This window comes from Orycteropus afer, unplaced genomic scaffold, assembly GCF_000298275.1.
Source record: "Orycteropus afer afer isolate SDZICR_OR568_19922 unplaced genomic scaffold, OryAfe1.0 scaffold00488, whole genome shotgun sequence".
NCBI lineage: Eukaryota > Metazoa > Chordata > Mammalia > Tubulidentata > Orycteropodidae > Orycteropus > Orycteropus afer.
Genome location: NW_006922075.1, coordinates 630,464 through 649,050, shown reverse-complemented (window position 1 = coordinate 649,050; position 18,587 = coordinate 630,464). Strand labels below are relative to the sequence as shown.

General features: G+C 39.1%; 1 protein-coding gene across 1 annotated transcript in view; it reads right to left on the bottom strand.

The window, feature by feature from the left end:
* Window positions 1-18,587, bottom strand: part of DUSP16 (dual specificity phosphatase 16) — a 58,231-nt gene that overhangs the window by 2,385 nt on the left and 37,259 nt on the right. The window contains exons 4-5 of the mRNA XM_007955011.2: window positions 7,425-7,584; window positions 1,392-1,515 (exon numbers count right to left, since the gene is read on the bottom strand). Of these exons, the coding sequence (XP_007953202.1) occupies window positions 1,392-1,515; window positions 7,425-7,584 (284 nt within the window). The remainder of the gene's footprint in view (window positions 1-1,391; window positions 1,516-7,424; window positions 7,585-18,587) is intronic.

Below are 18,587 nucleotides of genomic sequence, written 5' to 3'. Positions count from 1 at the left end.
GCAGTCAAATGCCTTAGGCACTATGCTACCAGTGCTCCCGACCTGGCTACCTGGGGGGAACGGCTGGTGGGTTTGAACTGCCAGCTTTGGGTGTGGCAGCTGACTGCCTGAGGCCATTAATACTCTTCAGAAGATGATACAGGAGTGAAAGGACATTGAAAATTTGCATCTAAATAAGGGGAAAGAAATATGAAAAACAAACTACTTGGAAATCAAGTAAACTATGGCAAATTAACAAAGCCAGAAATAAGTGGCTCAACTGTAGCAAGTATAAATTTAAGAATCTCATAACAAACTTAGTAACATGATGTATGAGTGCATTTTCTTCTGGTTTGTACACTGCATGGGAGGAAATCAGGAAGAAGAGCCTACATGGAGGGTGGGGGACTTCATGTAGACAAATGGAGGCCCCATCTCCCTCCAGGCTCCTTTCACAGATGGAAAGCCAGTCACATGACCCATTTCTTCTTTCCAAACTGTCCAATTTGAGAAAAAAGGTCAAAAGCTATTAACAGGCCTGCTTCATATGTTTACATTTTTGATACATCCTTTAATTAGATGGAAACTAAGCATATCTACCCCACAAGACATGCAGGGAACTCAGATTCACAGTCACAAGACAAAACCTACTTCTTGGTGGCATTACCACATGCCTGCCTGCCATCCTGAGTAAAGGAGTGGGCAACCAGTCAGGATCATACACTTCTGAAACAAAAACTCTTCACCATCAAGTCAGTTCCAACTCATAGCAACCCAAGAGGACAGAGCAGAACTGCCCCATGGCGTTTGCAGGGTTGCAGTCTTCACAGGAGCAGACTGCCACATTCTTCTCTTGTGGAGCAGCTCATGGGCTCAGATCACCAGCTTTTTGATTAGCAGCCAAGTGTTTAACCAGTGTGCCACTAGGGCTCCTCCATACACTGCCAGTAACTGCAAAATCTGTGCAACTCTAGAATGTGGGAAACTTACTCAGTGAATAGACTGTGACAGTTACTTGGTTTTACACTTGCATGTATTAGACTTTTACCTCATGGTACAAGGCTTAAAACAGAGCATTTTCTCATCTGTAAATCAAAGCAAAGGACACTCCTCCAATTAAGAAAAAGACTAAACTCACACATGGGATGGATTTATTTGGACTTGTTTGTTCCTTAAACTTAAAAAGCTAACAGAAGATGAACTTAGCACATGTTAAGGCAAAATTAATGCTAAATAATAAAAATGCCTTCTACTCTAATCTTTGAAAGACCATTTAACACTCCACAGTAACCTATAAACAGTATGACTAAAATAAACTTACTCTGCTTTAATCTGATTACCAACCCTTACATCTTTTCACTTTTCAGGTCAAATTAAAAGCCAATCCATAAAAGACACAGTCCTGTCCTCACCTGTAAGCTTCATCTAAGGACATATCCATCCTCTTCATGATGTAGGCAATGGCGATGGTGGCGGAGCGAGAGATCCCAGCCAAACAGTGCACTAGCACACATCCATTGGAGGCTTTTGCTTTCTCTGTAGAGTCAAACCAAGAGGGGGCACTTTAGTAACAAAACCGCTCAGCAGTGTTTCCATTTACTTACTTAGTATCTCTATCTGAAAAGCTAAAAGCCATTCTCATCTATTTATATCCTATTTATTCTTTCACTATTCTTTTGAGGAGGCAGGGAAGACAGTTGCCCTACCATTTGCATATAAGACAATTGAGGCCCCAAAGTTCTTACCAAGCAAGTTGTCCCTGACGTCCATTTCAGTACTTTATACCATTTTTTTAAAAAAATATTATTATTCTAAAAAAATTCTGGCTATAAATCTCTTATTGTGGATACATGATACTACTTGCTTAGTGTAGAACCTTTCAGAAATACAAAAAATAAAGAAATACATACATACATGCATATATATATATATATATATATATATATATATATATAAATAAAATTAAAACTATCCAAAACCCCATCCCTAAGATATAACTACTAATACTACACATATTGTCTGACACCAAGTTTTTTCTAATTATGTAAAAAATACACATTTAAGAAAATCTATTTTCATTTCAAACATACGTGGCACACATGACTATTTAAAACAGAGGCCGATGGGGGAAGAAAGGAAGAGAAAGAATCATAATGCCAACATATAACAACTCAAAAAGATGCCACATCAAAGTACTTTTGAAATGCTGAAAGTCACAGAGCCTATCCTCATACTAGTTTCCCTGTTTTTCTTTAGAGATAAAGAAACTGTGTGTATCTATGAATCAAGATTGCCAGGTTACGTTATTAGGAGGTCAAGGGAATTTTTCTCCTCTTCTTGATATCCAGAAGTTACTGTCTTACTATGTCATCATACTTCCCCATAACATGGTACAAGGATTTGTGGACACTTTGTTTGAACCAAAGAACCAAAGAGATTCAATCCAACAGTGCTGCCGTATTTCACTGTTGCAGGGTTTGATGAGCTTACTCATGCAGGAATGGACGATGTAATCCCACAAAGCTTGGAAGCAACCAACATTTTAACCAGTACTAGCTCTGGCAGCATAGTGCTTAAGGCAGCTGACTGCTAACCAGAAGGCTGGCGGTTCAAACCCACCAGCCACTCCTTGGAAGGAAGGTTAAGCAATTTACTTCCGTAGTGATACTGCCTCGGCAACCCAAGGAGGGATCGCTATGAGTTGGGGCCGTCGACGGCACATAACAACAACAACGACTACTTTAAGGAGCTCTGATAGCTTAGTGTCTAAGGCATTTGACTGCTAACCAGAAAGCTGGCGGTTCAAACCCTGCTCCTCAGAAGGAAGGTTGGGCAATCTACTTCAGTAGAGATAATGCCTCAGAAACCCATGGAGGGGTTGCTATGAGTCGGATCCGACTAGACAGGAGTGAGTTTGGTTTTTTGGTTGGTGGTATAGCGGGTAAGGCATTTGCCTGCTAACCAGAAGGTCAGCATTTCAAACCCATCAGCTACTCTGTAGGAGGAAGATGAGGCAGTCTACTTTCATAAAGATTTATTGCCTTGGAAACCCAATGGAGGTCACTGTGAGTCAGAATCGACTCAATAGCAGTTGCCTTTTTTTTTTTTTTTTTTTTTTTGGTTTATGACTACTTTGGCTCCCCAGGTGGGGCAAATAGTTAAGCACTTGACTATTAACCAAAAGGTTAGTGGTTTGAACCCACCCAGAGGTATCTTGGAAGAAGGGCCTGGTGATCTGCTTCTGAAAGAGTACAGCTTTGAAAACCCATGGATCTGCAATACACGCGCTTGGCATGAGTTTGACTCAACCTGACAGCAACTGGTTTGGACTTGGATGACTACCTTAATTCTAAACTATTACGTGTGCACTTAGTTAGCCATGAAGCTCTTGCCATGGACTACATTTCTCCCCTTTTCATTCTTGTTGTAGATGATGAAACGAGATGTTTACCAAACCTTATGTGAAAATTCTTATAATTAATTAACACATATCCAGGGAATCTGTTCTGGCAGCTGAATAATACGAGGTTAAAACAAACTGCAATCTCATCACCTATGCTGTAGATATTACAGATTTCTAGTATTTAAGATTAATTCATTCAATCATTATGTACACTGCCACAGGGGTTTTGGTATCATGTGAACAACCAGGAGCTTTCTTTCTAGATAGGGAATCTAAACACAGTAATAATAAAAGAATATAAAGCAACAGTGAAACAAGTAAGTAATGTACAAAATAATACTATATAAACCTGTGTACATACAGCCCCATGCCTTCCTGTACCTGCAGAGTTCTCTTCCTTCTCTCAACTCTACACTCAATAGACTCTGCCGCTCTCAGTGTTTTTCCTGTAGCTTTGGCTGCTAGACACGCAAAGCTAAGGTTATTGTCCTTTTTCAAAAGGAAACTGCAATTCAGACTTTCTGGCAGAGTTACTGTACTTTTCCTCATCCCATATTACTTGGTTCTGAATCTTTTATCCCATTTTAATGTGTGTGTGAATGTGTGAATGTGCATGTCCTTTGAATCCAATCTCTTCTTGTAAGCTGCTTCAAATCCTTATTTCAAGAAGACTGGATTTAAATTTTAAATTTAAATATTGATAACATTCTCTTTTTTTTTTTAAATAATTATCTCAATAACTAAACTCTAAGAACCTAGAATGGGAGTAACTATTCCTAACAGTCCCCCAAAGGATTTAATGCTGAGCACATAGTATGCACCCAGTAAATACTGGCAGTCTGACTGAGATGTATTTTTAAAAGCAATCTGTATTTAAAAAAAAATATGAAAAAAGTTATAAGGAAATAAAATACAATGATGATAACAGATTTGTTTGGATGCTGAAGTTACAGATTTCCTTTTCTCTGTTTTTCAGATGTTCTGCACTGTGATTATACTATTTTTACAATTAAAATTCTTTTGATATATTTTAAAAATGAAAATGAAAAAGTGGTTAGACTGGAGTGGGGTTCATTAGAACAGATTACCTGGGAGACATGATCATTAAACTGAATCTTATAGCAAAAGGTGTCACACGTAAGGACCTGGCAGAGAAGAGAGGAAAACGTGCACAGAAAGGCCTTTGCGAGGACTGAACAAACCGTGCAGGGAACCTGTGCCTTGGCTGGCACACACGAGCTGCTCAGGAGAAGGTTTTAAAGCTGGGAAGCAGGTGTTGGAGGGTCTTGGGAATGTTAGGCCAAGGACTACATTTTTTATGTAAGCAATCAAGGAGACACTGCAGGTTCCTCAATAGAGGAATAGTAAGAAGAAAATGGTAGTGAAAAACCCAATTAAGAAAAGGAGATTGCCACCACAGAAATTCAGGAATAAAGTCTAGGTTAAAAAAAGGGAAGAGGACAGCAACTTGGAAAAGGACAACAACCAAAAAAGGTAAAAGAATCAGTGAGAATGAGAAGATGCAAAAGCTAAAAAGGTAGTAACCAAATGAAGGTACAGAACACAGCTCTTGAGGGGGAAAAAGAACATCCCAGATAATTTTTTTAAATAGCTACTGTTTATTAAGAGCCAACTATGAGTCAGGCACTTTACAAGGTGGTCTATACATATTATCTATTTTAATCCTCATGATATCCATATAGGGCAAGTACATTAAATTCAGTTTCCACATCAGGAAATTGAGGCACAGAGAAGTTTTAGTAATGCCCCAAATAAGCAGGACCTGAATACAGGGAATTTACCTTCTAAGTACATGTTCTTAATCACCACCCTATATTACCTACATGCAAAGTCATGAGGGTGATATGGGTGAGGTGGGGCAGAGGCCAAGAAAACAGTGAGGAGGGAACAAGAGCCTGTGTAAGCAGCCTGCCGAGGCTGCAGGCCCTTCACAAGTGCTCCACAGCACAAACAGGCAAAGTCTGCCTCTGGCTGCTGACATTAGCCAAAAATAAAGCTCTAAAATGATTTGAGACCTACCAACAAACCCAGGGATTTATTGAAATTTCGTCTAAATAACAAAAAGAATATTAAAAAATACTTACAAGCCTTTAAGTTATTAAGTCCTGGTATGGGGGTACATCTTCAAATTATATACTCACTCTGCTACAACTAACCATGGCTTAAAATGCCATGTAGAAGATTAGCAGTTATAGTGAGTACAGGCTGGATTCAAAGTGTGGGCTGGAAGTTTATCACCCACAGTTCCTCACAGAAAGAACTACTAAAGTATGTTCTTGAGCAAGACAAAGAACAGAGAAAACAGGAGGGATACAAAATGTTGACAAATTTAATTAAAGTTCTACTGTTTTTTTAAGTGGGCTGGCTATTTTGGCCTGAAAGATACATGGTCAATGGCCTTAGTAAATACTGTCAAAGCAAGTAACTATTACTAAATAAATAACAATATTTAAAGATTTTACAAATAAATTGTGATACGTGCATGTATTTAACCAACTTGGAACATGGTAAAGTTTCTTTTGTCTGAGTTAAAAGTGGTAGAATGAAAGAAGAAAACAAGTTGGGGACAAAGTTATTTGTATTATTTCTTTTCTACTAACTCTTCTAAAGTTTAGTCATTACCATGACTTGAGTGAATTAAGTTTTCTTCTAAAAAGATTCTGAAATTGTACTTTTGGCTGAAATTAGAGCCGATGTTCTCTGGAACAAAGTGACAAAATGGGAACATTAACCATAATTATCCTCTAAAGAGGCAAAGGCTGAATGAATGCTGCGTATTTCCTAGGAGGGCAATATAGGGGGTTATTCAGGTTGGAGATTTGTTTGATGATCCATTTAATGTGTATTACCTAAATCATTCATCTTCAGCTATTTCACAGAATAGGGCCTAATTTAGGATGGAAACCCTGAACAAACTGGAAATCTTGAAAAGAGAGAACTGTTTTTGAATTACAAAAGCTTCAACAGCATTATCTAGAGAACTCATCTCCCAGGTGGAATATACCGTGGGGACCTAATTTACATAATTTCACTTTTTTAAAAGAACTAATTCATATATTTTTAAAAATCATAGTAACCAATTCAGAGCATTTAATTATGTATTAGAGTGTTCACACTTACTTATGTGACTAGGAAAAAAACAAGGAGTCATACCTTGTGATGTTGTTCAAGATCTAGCAATATTCCTCTTATGTTCAGCCATTCTCTACTAAAGCCACATTTCTAATACACCTTCCCAATTTACTACCAGCAGACCTGATCCAATAGCCCCAAAATATCAGAACAGCAATGAAGCTTACAGTCAGGGAAGCTCCAGAACTGAACAGGCCTAGTTAGCAGAACAAAGTATGATATGACAGATCAGATCCTGTCATAGCCAACACCAAGGAAAAGACCAAATGTGTGTGTGAGTTTTGTGTTTTATTAGAACCACTTCTGGTACTGCTTGAAATGACTGGCACATGGACTGAGGTTTAGAAATCTTGTGATAGATTTTAAATGCAATGAAATTTGTTTTCATAGAATTTGACTTTTCTCTGGAGAAGACAAGTTTAAAAGAATGCCACCAGAGTTTTTAAAATGCCTGTTACGGGATTTGAAAAAGTGAGGGAGAAAATTCAATCCCAAAAGTTTACTGATTTTTAGATACTTGCTGTTATGAGATTTGAAAAAGTGGGGGAGAAAATTCAATCCCAAAAGTTTAACTGATTTTTAGATACTTGCAAATAATCACACATCCTATCATTTATTACCATGTTCCAAGGTGGTTAAATACACACACAAATTTAACCCTACCATAGTAACTTACCACTAGTTAAGTTTGCTAAAATGTTATAAAGCCATTTCCTTAGAGATGGCACGGCTCACACCTTTGACCACAAAATAAGATAAGCAAGATCATGTTTTCTTTTTTTCCCTCTGAAAAAGATTCCTTTTCTCTCAAGATAAAAGGGAAGGGAGGCACTTACTTATCCATGAGACTATAACCCAAAGGACTTGAAGTATTACTCGAGCTACTTACCAATAAAATCTACTGATTTGTCCAACCATGGTAAAATTTTCTCACAAAAGCTATCATTCACAGGTACTCGCAGGAAATGAGACTCGGGGATAAAGTCAGGCTTTGGACAGGTATTGCTGGCATTTAACACATAACCAATCCCATTCTGTTGCATCAGCTCCTGTGGAGGGGCAGAGCAAGTAAAATGACTAGTAACAGACTACCAATCATTTTGAAGAGTAAAGCTTAACATAATAATAAAAATTACCAAATTGCTTGAAATAAACAGAGTTCACTAAAGCAATGAAATCCAAAAACAAACCAAACTCACTGCTGTCGAGTCGTTTCCAACTTACAGCAACCCCCTCCTTGGGTTTCCGAGGTGGTATCTCTACAGAAGTAGATTGCCCAGAGTGGCTGGTGGGTTTGAACCTCCCACCTTCTAGTTAGCAGTCAAATGCCTTAGGCACTACATCACCAGAGCTCCCAGTGAAATCCGAGAACCCAGCAAAATACCATTTAGAGGCTAAATTTAAAGTAGGATTTGTGTGTGTGTGTGAGAGAGAGAGTGAGAGAGAGAGAGAGAGAGTGAGAGAGAGAGAGATTTGGGTGAACGTTTACAAAGCAAACTCACTTTCCATACAGCAGCTCACATACATGTTGTCTCAAGACACTGACCACAATTTACCACAATGCAACAGCTCCCCTCCCAGTTCGTCCCCATAGTTACCTCTTCCCTGTGTCCTTCCCTCCATACACTCCTGTCCCCTGAGCTGTCTCCCTGTGAATAAACACCCCTTCTTTCTCCCATGACTCTTCTCTCCAAGAAGTGTATCTACCTAGTGTAAATGTTCACCTATCATATGCCTGTCTTTTGTTTGGCTGGAAGCCACATGTATGGGTTCAATTCCAAACCTGAAGGGCAGCTAGAGGCCATAGTTTCAGGGGTTCCACCAGGCTCTATCAGACCAGCAAACCTGGTCCCTTTTTTTTCCCCCAAGTGATTTTGAGTTTTGTTCCACATTGTTCTCCTTCTCTATCCAGGATCTCCTACATGGATCCCCCTCTGAGTGGTTGACAATGATAGCCGGGCACCATCTAGTTCTTCTGGTCTCACAGTCGGTATAGCCTGAGGATCACATGGTGTACCAGTCACTTGGACTAATTATTTCCATCAGTCTTTGGTTTTCTTCATTGTTCTCTGCTCTGGATGAGAAGAGACCCATTATTGCATCTAGATGGCTGCTTGCTAGCTTTTAAGATCCCAGTCACTACTCGCCAAAGTAGGAGGTAGAACAATGTTTTGTGTAGTATGTTATGCCAATTGAGCTTGATGTCCCCTGCAACCATGGTCCTGAGCCCACAGGTCCAACTACTCGCTCCCTCTGGGAAGCTGGCTGTGACCAAGAAGTGACTACAACCTTGTCCCTTGTCAGCTCTACTATATACCTGGGAATCCTTACAGAATATACAAATGCACTTGTAGAACCACTGTCTTAAAGCAGGATTTTTTTAAGGACAAAAAAACCTGTTTAATATGGTATGCTCAAAGATCATATCTCATTCATTAATACAGTCAAATCTCCGTTATCTTCATTATTAGAAAGAGAAGTGGAACAAACAATATAAAATAAAACTATGACAATTTAATTTCACTTTAGAATATATGCACATGCAATGAAACACCATCTTTCCACACTGAGCATAGTGATAGTTCTCTAAGATGCAGTTCTAGGCAATCTTCTCACTCTAAATGCACTCTGAAGGCTGAATCTATTTCCATGGCCTTATCAGCTCTATATCCTGATGACTCTTAAAATTTAAATAATGTATATTCATACACACATACATACATACACATCTCTTAAATTCTCAACCTGTATTCTGAATTACCTACTGGGTATTTCTATATGGATAGCCCACAGGCTTTCAAACACAAAACATCAGAAACCAAACAGTATGTTTTTCCCTTTTCTGCCTCAAATGTCCATTTCCTTTCTATAATCCCAAAATTGTTTTATAACAACAACATCCGTTCAGCCACTTCAGCTAGAAAACAGGATCACTGACTCCAATCTCTTCACTACCCCCTCCAAAGGGTTGCCAGATCCTTTTGGTTAGACCTCATGCATTTATCCTTTTTTCTCGATTCCCAGTCACTACTCAGTGGTCAACTCTCACCCAGATAACCAAAAGAACGGCTGGGAAATTCTCCTCGTTTGCAGTCTTTCCCTTTCCAAACCATATTCTTAATTCCTGGAGTAATATTTCTTAACACTGAGACATGGGCTAAGTGCTTTATCCAGGAGCTCTGATGGTGTGGTGGTTAAGGCATCTGGCTGCTAACTAAAAGGTCTGTGGTTCAAACCCACCAGCTGCTCCATGAAAGAAAGATGAGATAGTCTGCTTCTATGAAGATTTACAGCCTTGGAAAACTAATGGGAGTTGTTATGAATTGGAATAAACTAGATGGAAGTGAATTTGGTATTTTTTTTGGTAAATACTTTATCCATACTCTATCTTTTAATTTCATCACATCTCACTTGCTGCTCCTGTCCCATACAAACCACCACCAAATCCTGAAACCTGACATACATGTCCAACCCTGCGTGCTTTTTCTTTTTTAAAATTTTTATTGTGATTTGGGTGAAAGTTTACAGGTTAAATTCATTTTCTATACAGCATTTCATACACATTGTTTCATGACAATGACTGCAATTCCCAACAATGTAACAGCTCTCTTCCCACTTCCTCCCCATAGTTACCTGTCCCTGTGTCCTTCCCTCCTGTGCACTCCCACCCCTCACACCCCAACTATCTCCCTGTGCCAACCCTCTGTGCTTTTTCACACACCATACCTATGCTTAGAATGTTGTTTCTCTTCCTGATGACTTTCTTCTCACTTTTCCTACTTCATTTTCATTAGCCTTGTCTATGAACTGGTGCAAATTAACCATTCCATTCTTTTCTTCCAAAGCACTGTTAAAACCATTAGGAAAGCACCAACCATAGTGTGTTTTAATTAGCTGGTATTTCTTGGCTCTCCTATTAGAATGCAGTAATGCATGAGATCTTGGACCAGGTCTTATTTTTACCTTCAGCACCAGGTAGAGTTGCACACTCAATACTTGTTTGTTCAACTGACCCCATCTACCATTTACCAGGCATACCTATACCCCACTTCCTTTAGTCAACCTGCTGCTGCCTCTAAGGATATCTTCTAAGCCTGGAGTAATTCTCTTTCTTTTTCTAGCAACCTTGGTCATATAGTCCTTTTTTCTTTGAAAGCTACCATCTCAACAAATCTTTTCCAACTACCTGAAAAGTAGTTGGTAATTTTCTTCCTATTTAAGGAACATGACAGTTCCCTAATCTCTTCATTCACCACCTCCAAAATGCATTCGGCACAATAAATACACTTCTGTTTTTTATAAAAGACGCACGCAAAAATCCCACATTGTATGTAACCCTCTCCCGATTCTGAGATGAGTCACGAAATAGTTTTTGGAACTAGATGGCTTCTTAGATTGACCAGCACCCATCAGCTATGGCAGAGCCCAAGTCTTCTGATGGTCTCCTAAGCTTCTGTTTAGTTAATAATCAGGCTGTGACGATGCCAATGGTGTTTACTGCACCCTTTAAACTTTTGTGCACATAGCAAAGGTCACATTTGTTTTTCTGTGGGTGAATCAAAGATACCAAGTGCTGTCTAACCAATCATAGGGTGTAGAAATGGGTTCAGTATTTAACATGGAAGACACAGGGGGTCACTGGAGTTAAGTCAGTTTTCTCAAGCCTTTCTCACTAATGTTCCTTGATGACAGGAATCATTGTATAGTTCTATTTCATATACTGCTTCCCTTTTTTGTTTCTACAAGCAGTACTACAAAGATTCATTAAATTAAAAGTGAAGGGAAGCAGTAAATCCCTTTGCAGCCAATTCAGAGATTCAAGATACCATGGAGGTTTCTGGGAAAAAGGGACAATCAAAAGACAACAGGCAATTCTCACTAAGGACAAAATATACTGCAAGTCAAAACGATGACTGCAAAATTTGATTTCCCAATAGAAAGAATGTAACAACATATACTTCTGACAAGGAGCTTGATAACCTGTATTTTGTAGAAATGACCACTTATTTAATCAACTTGGAAAAAAGTAACCAAACTCACTGCCATCAAATTGACTCGCTCAAAAATATTTATTGAGCACCTCTAGTAAAGGTCTATTAATAATATTATGGAACATAATAAAATACTGAATCTAGAATGTAATTAATGGCTTCTATGTTCCAGGTAGAAGCCCTGGTGTCAATGGTTATAGCACTCTTCTGCCAACCAAAAGATCAGAAGTTCAAATCCATCAGCCAATCCACAGAAGAGAGATAACCGGCATCTGCTTCTGTAAAGATTTACAGCCATGGAGACCCTCTGGGCAGTTCTAATCTATCCTATATAAACCCATCACCATCAAGTCAATTAAGACTCATAGTGACCCTAAAGGACAGAGCAGCAGTGCTCCATAGGGTTTCTTTCGAAGGCTATAAATCTTTATGGAAGCAGACTGCTTCATCTTTTTTCCCACGGAGCAGCTGGTGGGTTTGAACCACCCACCTTTTTACCATATGCTTTAATCACTGCAACACCAGAGCTCCTTCTGTCCTATATAGATTTATTATAAGTCAGAACCGACTTGACAGCAGTAGGTTTTGGGGTGTGCCAAGTATTGTGCTAAGCATTTAAATATATTGTCTCATTTAATCCTCAAAACTACCCTTTTATATGAGTACTATTAATTATCCTCATTTTACAAATGAGAAAACTTAGGCTCAGAAAGTAATGCAGTCAGTCACACAGCTATCAAGTGGTATAAAGTCAAGATTCATATCCCAGTATTCCAACTCCAGAATCTGCCCTGTTGTTGTTGTTATGTTTCGTCGAGTAGGACCCGACTCATAGCAACCCCTCCTTGGGTTTCCAAGGCAGTATCACTATGGAAGTAGATTGCCCAACCTTTCTTCTGAGGAGTGGCAGTGGGTTTGAACCGCCAGCCTTCTAGTTAGCAGTCAAATGGCTTAGGCACTAGGCTACCAGAGCTCCTACAATCTGCCCTAAGTCACTATATACTACTAAACTTAAAAAGAACTTTGCTAAAAAATCAAATGGAACAATAAAGGAACTAGCCTATATATACCCCCCCCCCAGTGAAGTGAGTATAAAGTTTTAATTTCATTTTCTATGGCCCTTTCAACTACAACAAATTAAGGCAGAGAAGCACTGCTCTGCTCATATACTTCTTTGAGGAGACTCTGGGAGTGACTCAGGCCCTAAATGGTTGTTTGAGGAAACTTATCAAGTTGTTTATTTCAGGGCTTTGAACTGGTTCTTCCTGGTTCAGTCATGGCCAACAAAGTGAAATCAGAACAGACTCAAACCAGTGGGTGAACTAGAACAGTAACAACTGATGCCCTGTTAGAAACTTAATCTCTCTCTTAGAAAATGAGGGTAGTGTGTGCACTATGTAACAACCAAATCTCTTGATAAGCAGAGTCAGAAACAACACTGCCAGGCTCAAAGATGGCAACACATTCACTCTGAATGTGTCACTCTCCACAGTCCTGGCCGTAACCCAGTCTACAACATCAGGCTCCTGAAAGGGCTCACTACACCTCTCCTGAGTCTTCCTTGCCAGAGCTTCAACCTGTAATTTTTCCTGTCCAGCTATCATTCTGCTTCATCCAAATTTTTTCTTTCTTTTTTTTTTTTTATTAGGATTTGGGTGAAGATTTACAGAGTAAATTCACTTTTCATACAGCAGTTCACATATACTTTGTCTCATGTCATTGACCAAAATTTACAATGCAGCAGCTCCCCTCCCACTTCCTCCCCATAGTTACCTCCTCCCAGTGTCCATCCCTTCATACTCTTCGAGAGGCCCATTGTCTGCCAACCCTGTATATGATCTTGGATACACTCTCCATTTAGACATACATAATTGTTTAGCTTGTTCACCCATCTATCCGTCCCTATACCCATGTTTGCTTTCATTGACAACTCAGTATTGTATTTACAAAGGGGTTCATATTTGTTGTTTGTACTGCCCATGTAACTCTCTCTGTCTTTCTCATCCTCAATGCTGCCATATTGGTCACTCACATTTGGTACATTGCCCTTCTCTTCACCCAAATCAATATTTATCTCTATCTATCTAACAGCATTCCCTCCTTCATCCAAATTTTTACAATACAAATCTGCCCCTATTTCGCTTCATCAGCTGTGATGGAACCAGTTCGAAGCCCTCAAATATTTTGCCCTCTTTCCTCCCCTTATTGTTGCCTCAACCGCAGTTCTAGGCATGAGATTGCTAGCTTTTTCTTTTTTTTTTTTAAATTGTGATTTGGGTGAAAGTTCACAGAGCAAATTCATTTTTCATACAGTTCACATACACTTTTTGTCTCATGACACTGACTACAATTGCCCACAATGCAACAGCTCCCCTCCCACTTCCTCCCCACAGTTCCCTCTTGCCTGTGTCCTTCCAGCCATCCATTCCTGCCCCCTGAACTGTCTCCCTGTGTATACACAGCCCTTCTATTCTCCCATGATTAATCTCTTCAAGCAGTTATCTATTTAATGTAAATGTTTAGCTCACATGCCTGTCTTTTGCTTGGCTGGAAGTCACAGGAGTGGGTTCAATTCCAGACTTGAAGGGTACCTAGGGGCCACAGTCTGAGGCTACTTGCAAGTTTTTAAGATAACAGTTGCTACTTGCCAAAGTAGGATATGGAACAATGTTTTTGTGTAGTATGTTATGCCAGTTGAGCTTGATGTCCCCTGCCTGCACCCATGGTCCTGAGCCCACAGGTCTAACTACTCGCCCCCTGTGGGTAGATTGCTGGCCTTTTTACCAAGTCTGCATTAGTTTCTACCATGGCAGGCTGAGGATCAGCTGTCTCTGTCCTCAGGCTGCCTGCTGCCATGCACCAAATCCCAGCCACACTGCTGTGACCATGTAGGAAATATGAAAAAGGCAGTCATGACCTGGTTTAAGAAACATCAAAAATCCAAGCTCACAACCCTAAATGTTTATATTACAAAAGTATTCCTCATTTAAAGAGCAATGTACCTTAAAAGATTCATTTAAATATTTGCTTTATTTTAGATAACTGGTTAAAAGATAAAAAAGAATTAGACATTAATGTGTTGAAATTGAATGATACTATTCATTTACAAAGGAGCTCTGGTAGCATAGTGCCTAAGGCACTTGACTGCTCACCAGAAGGCTGGTGGTTCAAACCTACCAGTCACTCCTCGGAAGGAAGGCTGGGCAATCCTACTTCCGCAGTGATACTGCCTCGGAAACCCAAGGAGGGGTCGCTTTAAGTCCGGGGTGACTCAATGGCAAACAACAACAACAACATTCATTTACAAAGGAGCTCTGGTAGCACAGTGCCTAAAGCATTTGACTGCTAACTAGAAGGCTGGCAGTTCAAACCCACCAGCCACTCAGTGGAAGGAAGACTAGGCAATCTACTTCTGTAGAGATTTACTGCCTCAGAAACCCAAAGGGGGTCACTATGAGTTGGAAATGACTCGATGGCAGTGAGTTTGAGGTTTTTTTTGAGTTTTTGATTCATTTACAGACACAATATTTTAAGTACAAAATGAAATGAGAAAAGTATTTAGTAACTTTAATAGTAAATAAGATTTATAAAACTTCCACTTAAAAAATCTCTTATTTATTAAAATTGTTACCCAGCTGCTATATGAAATATTTTTTGGAATAAGATGAGACTTGAAAACTAAAACATGGCCAATGTTAAAAACAAAACACAGACAAACAAAAACTCTATAATGTTACCATGTAAAATTTAAATATAATCTGGCTACTAAATTGAATACTGTACTTAAATACACTCTCATCTGTGTTGGTAGTTACTGGGTCAATAGAAAAAGTCAGTTAAAGGAGGAAATCATAAAAAATGATACATATATACTTAAAACATTTCATTTTAACTTAAAACAGATAGATACATGTACATTGATTCCCTGCCTTCACATGCAGGACCATGGCTTTTATAAAATTTTAAACAAATCACACACAGGTGTTATCATCTGTCACTTATAGTTTCCATTTCTTTAGAGTAAGAACTTGAGAGGCAGTATCAGTACAGAATCCTTTTAGATTATGACTTTTCTCAAATACTTTTACAGTTGCCTTACTTCCAGCAAATTCGCAGAAAATAATTTTAAAGCACTTTGTCTTTCCTGAATCTTTCCAAAACATTTAACTTAGGTCAAAGAAAAATAATTCTCTTCCCTCACTCATATTTCATTGGTCTATGTAATATTTAATTAATATACATAATAAAAAAGTGCACTGGCTAAACAGGTTTTAAAACAAACAGAAGTGATGCTTGTAAGCATACAGTTCAAATGATGGCAGAAGTATTCAGTGAATTGCCAGTTGCCAGCCATGAAATGTGTTACTAAAATTAATCTTACATGTGTCTCCTTACTTTTTAAATAATGTTACCAGAAAATTTTCAACTATGTATGTGGCTTGCGTTATATTTCTATCAGACAGGGCTGGTATAGAACATGCTGTGAACAAACAAGGTAAGAGAATCTCAGTTGTAATCAATAGACATTCAGATTTGTCAGTCTGTGGTTAAAGCATTGGCTGTTAACCGAAAGGTCAGTGATTCGAACCCACCAGCCACTGCACAGGAACAAGATGAGGCAGCCTGCTCCCGTAAAGATTTACAGCCTTGGAAACCCTCCATGGCATTTCTCTTCTGTCCTATGTGGTCACTGAGTCAGAACCAACTCGATGGCAGTGGGTTTGGTTTTGTGGTTTTTAATAACAGTCTGCTTTTGAGAGTTCTATTTTCTAGAAGATGGGTTTTTGGTGTTACATAAACATAGGCAGGAGCTCTGGCAGCACTGTGGTTAAAGCAATGGGCTGCTAATCAAAAAGTCGAAGGTTGTAAGCTGCCACAGGAGAAAGATGGAGCAGCCTGCTTGCATAAAGATTTACAGCCTTGGAAACCCTATAGGGAAGTTCTACTCTGTGCTATAGGGTTGCTATGAGTCCGAATTGACTCAATGGCAGTGGAACAAACACAGTATGGTTGCTGTAAGTCAGAATTGACTCAATGGCAGCCGGATAAACACAGGACTTAAAAGTCTGAGCAGCTTGGGTCTGAGTATGAGCTCTGCCACTGACGAGTTATGACGTCAAGGACTTCCTAGCTACATAATCTTGGGTAAGTGACTGAACATTTCAGTGCCAAAATACCTCCTAATTCTATTATGGAGATTAAATGCAATAATATAAAGACCCTAGCATTTTAAATAGGGAGCCCAAGTGGCATAATGGTTAAGCACTCAGCTGCTAGCCCAAAGGTCAGCTGAACCCCCAAGTGACTCCATGGGAGAAAAGACCTGGTGATCTGCTCCCACAAAGATTATACTCTAGGAAATCCTATAGGGCAGTTCTATGCTGAGTTAGAATTGACTTGACAGCACACAACAACAAGCATTTTAAATAATATTTGTTCCTCCTATGAAAGTTTCTGTGACACATGCTTCCAGCATTATTTTGGTGGCGTTAAACAAAGAAAAAAAAAAAAAAAAAAACTGGGTTTGTAGCTGATTTCAGTTTCTGGATTTTAATAAAAAGAAATGTACTATTAGGCAGAGTATAAAATCTTTATTTCTGGTTATCTTCAAAAGGCTATTTGGATATCTTCAAGCTTATTATTTCTCCTGGAAAATTTAAATCAGAGAGTTGATCAGGAAGGTCAGTTAGTTTATACTAATACTTAAATACTTAAATAAGAGGCAGATCTGGCTCTAGAACTCATCATCTGGGTTAACCTTGGGGAAGTCATTTAACATTCCTGGAATATCTGTTTCCTCATTTATCAAATGAAGGCGGCCGACTAAATGATCTCTAAAATCCCCATCAGTACACTAAGGCTCTTGCCAACAATGATTCTAGAGGCTAAATATAAGTTTCTATTCACCACTTTCAAAGCTTTCTGGCCTGTTAGTGCACTCTTCTTTTTCATCATCCCCTAGTCAACACATCTGTTCCAAACAAGATCTCTTAGTCTTCTGTAACCACTCCTGAACTCTTGCCCAAGCTGTGTTTCCCATGAGCCTCCATAAAATCATTCTCCGCACTACTGTTTCCTCTCAATGCATCTAGGTACATATTCTGTGTCCTTACAGTTTAGAAATCAATTCAAAATAGACAACTACCCTTTTTTCCCATCCTCAACTCCAAGTTCTGGTTTAACTGCTGTCATTTTGTGGGCTCTTATATAGCTGTTAACCTTTCTGTTCAAACTGAAAAAAGTATGTAATAAAATGATGTGCCCATTTATGTAATGTCAAAAGTAGCAAAAATGGTCTGTTACTTATGGAAGCACCTGCTGACTAGTTAAGTTTTACTGGAGTAATTCTGCACAGCATCCTAACTAGGAATATTCTTTTTCTTCTCCTCTGATCCGAAGATTAAATATAGCATCTCCAGCTCTGCTCTACAGATATATGTGACTCTAGGAAATTAATTTTGGCTCTGTGACACAGTTTTCTTATTTCTAAAAGAGGATAAGAATACATGCGCAAAGGCATTGTCTCTGATAGAAAAGCTCAGTACAAACATAAGCTATCAAATCTGAAACAGGCAGATCTCCCAATAAGAGCAGGCATATTAACAACATACTATCGATGCAAAATTTTGAAGAGGCAGAAGTTTTTGTTTTAATTGTGATTTGGGTGAAAGTTCACAGAGCACATTAGTTTTCCATTCAACAGTTCGTACACACTTTGTTTTGTACCATTCATTGCAATCCCCACAATGTAACAGCACTCTTCCCACTGCCGCCCCTGTGTTCACCATTTCCCTCTGTCCTCCTTTCATACCTCTTTCTGCCTTCATAGCTTTATCCCTGGGCAAATGCTCTCCTTTTGATCTTGTACAGCGGACTGTTCTAATGCGTGCATACCTTCTTGGTATTATAATGTTCACCTTAGAGGCCTGTCTATTGTTTGGCTAAAAGGTGAGCCACTGGTGTGAGTTCAGTTCCAGGCTTGAAGAGTGACTATGGGCCAAAGTCGGAGGGGTTCTACCAGTCTTCATTAGACCACTATGCCTGGTCTTTTTTTTTTTTTT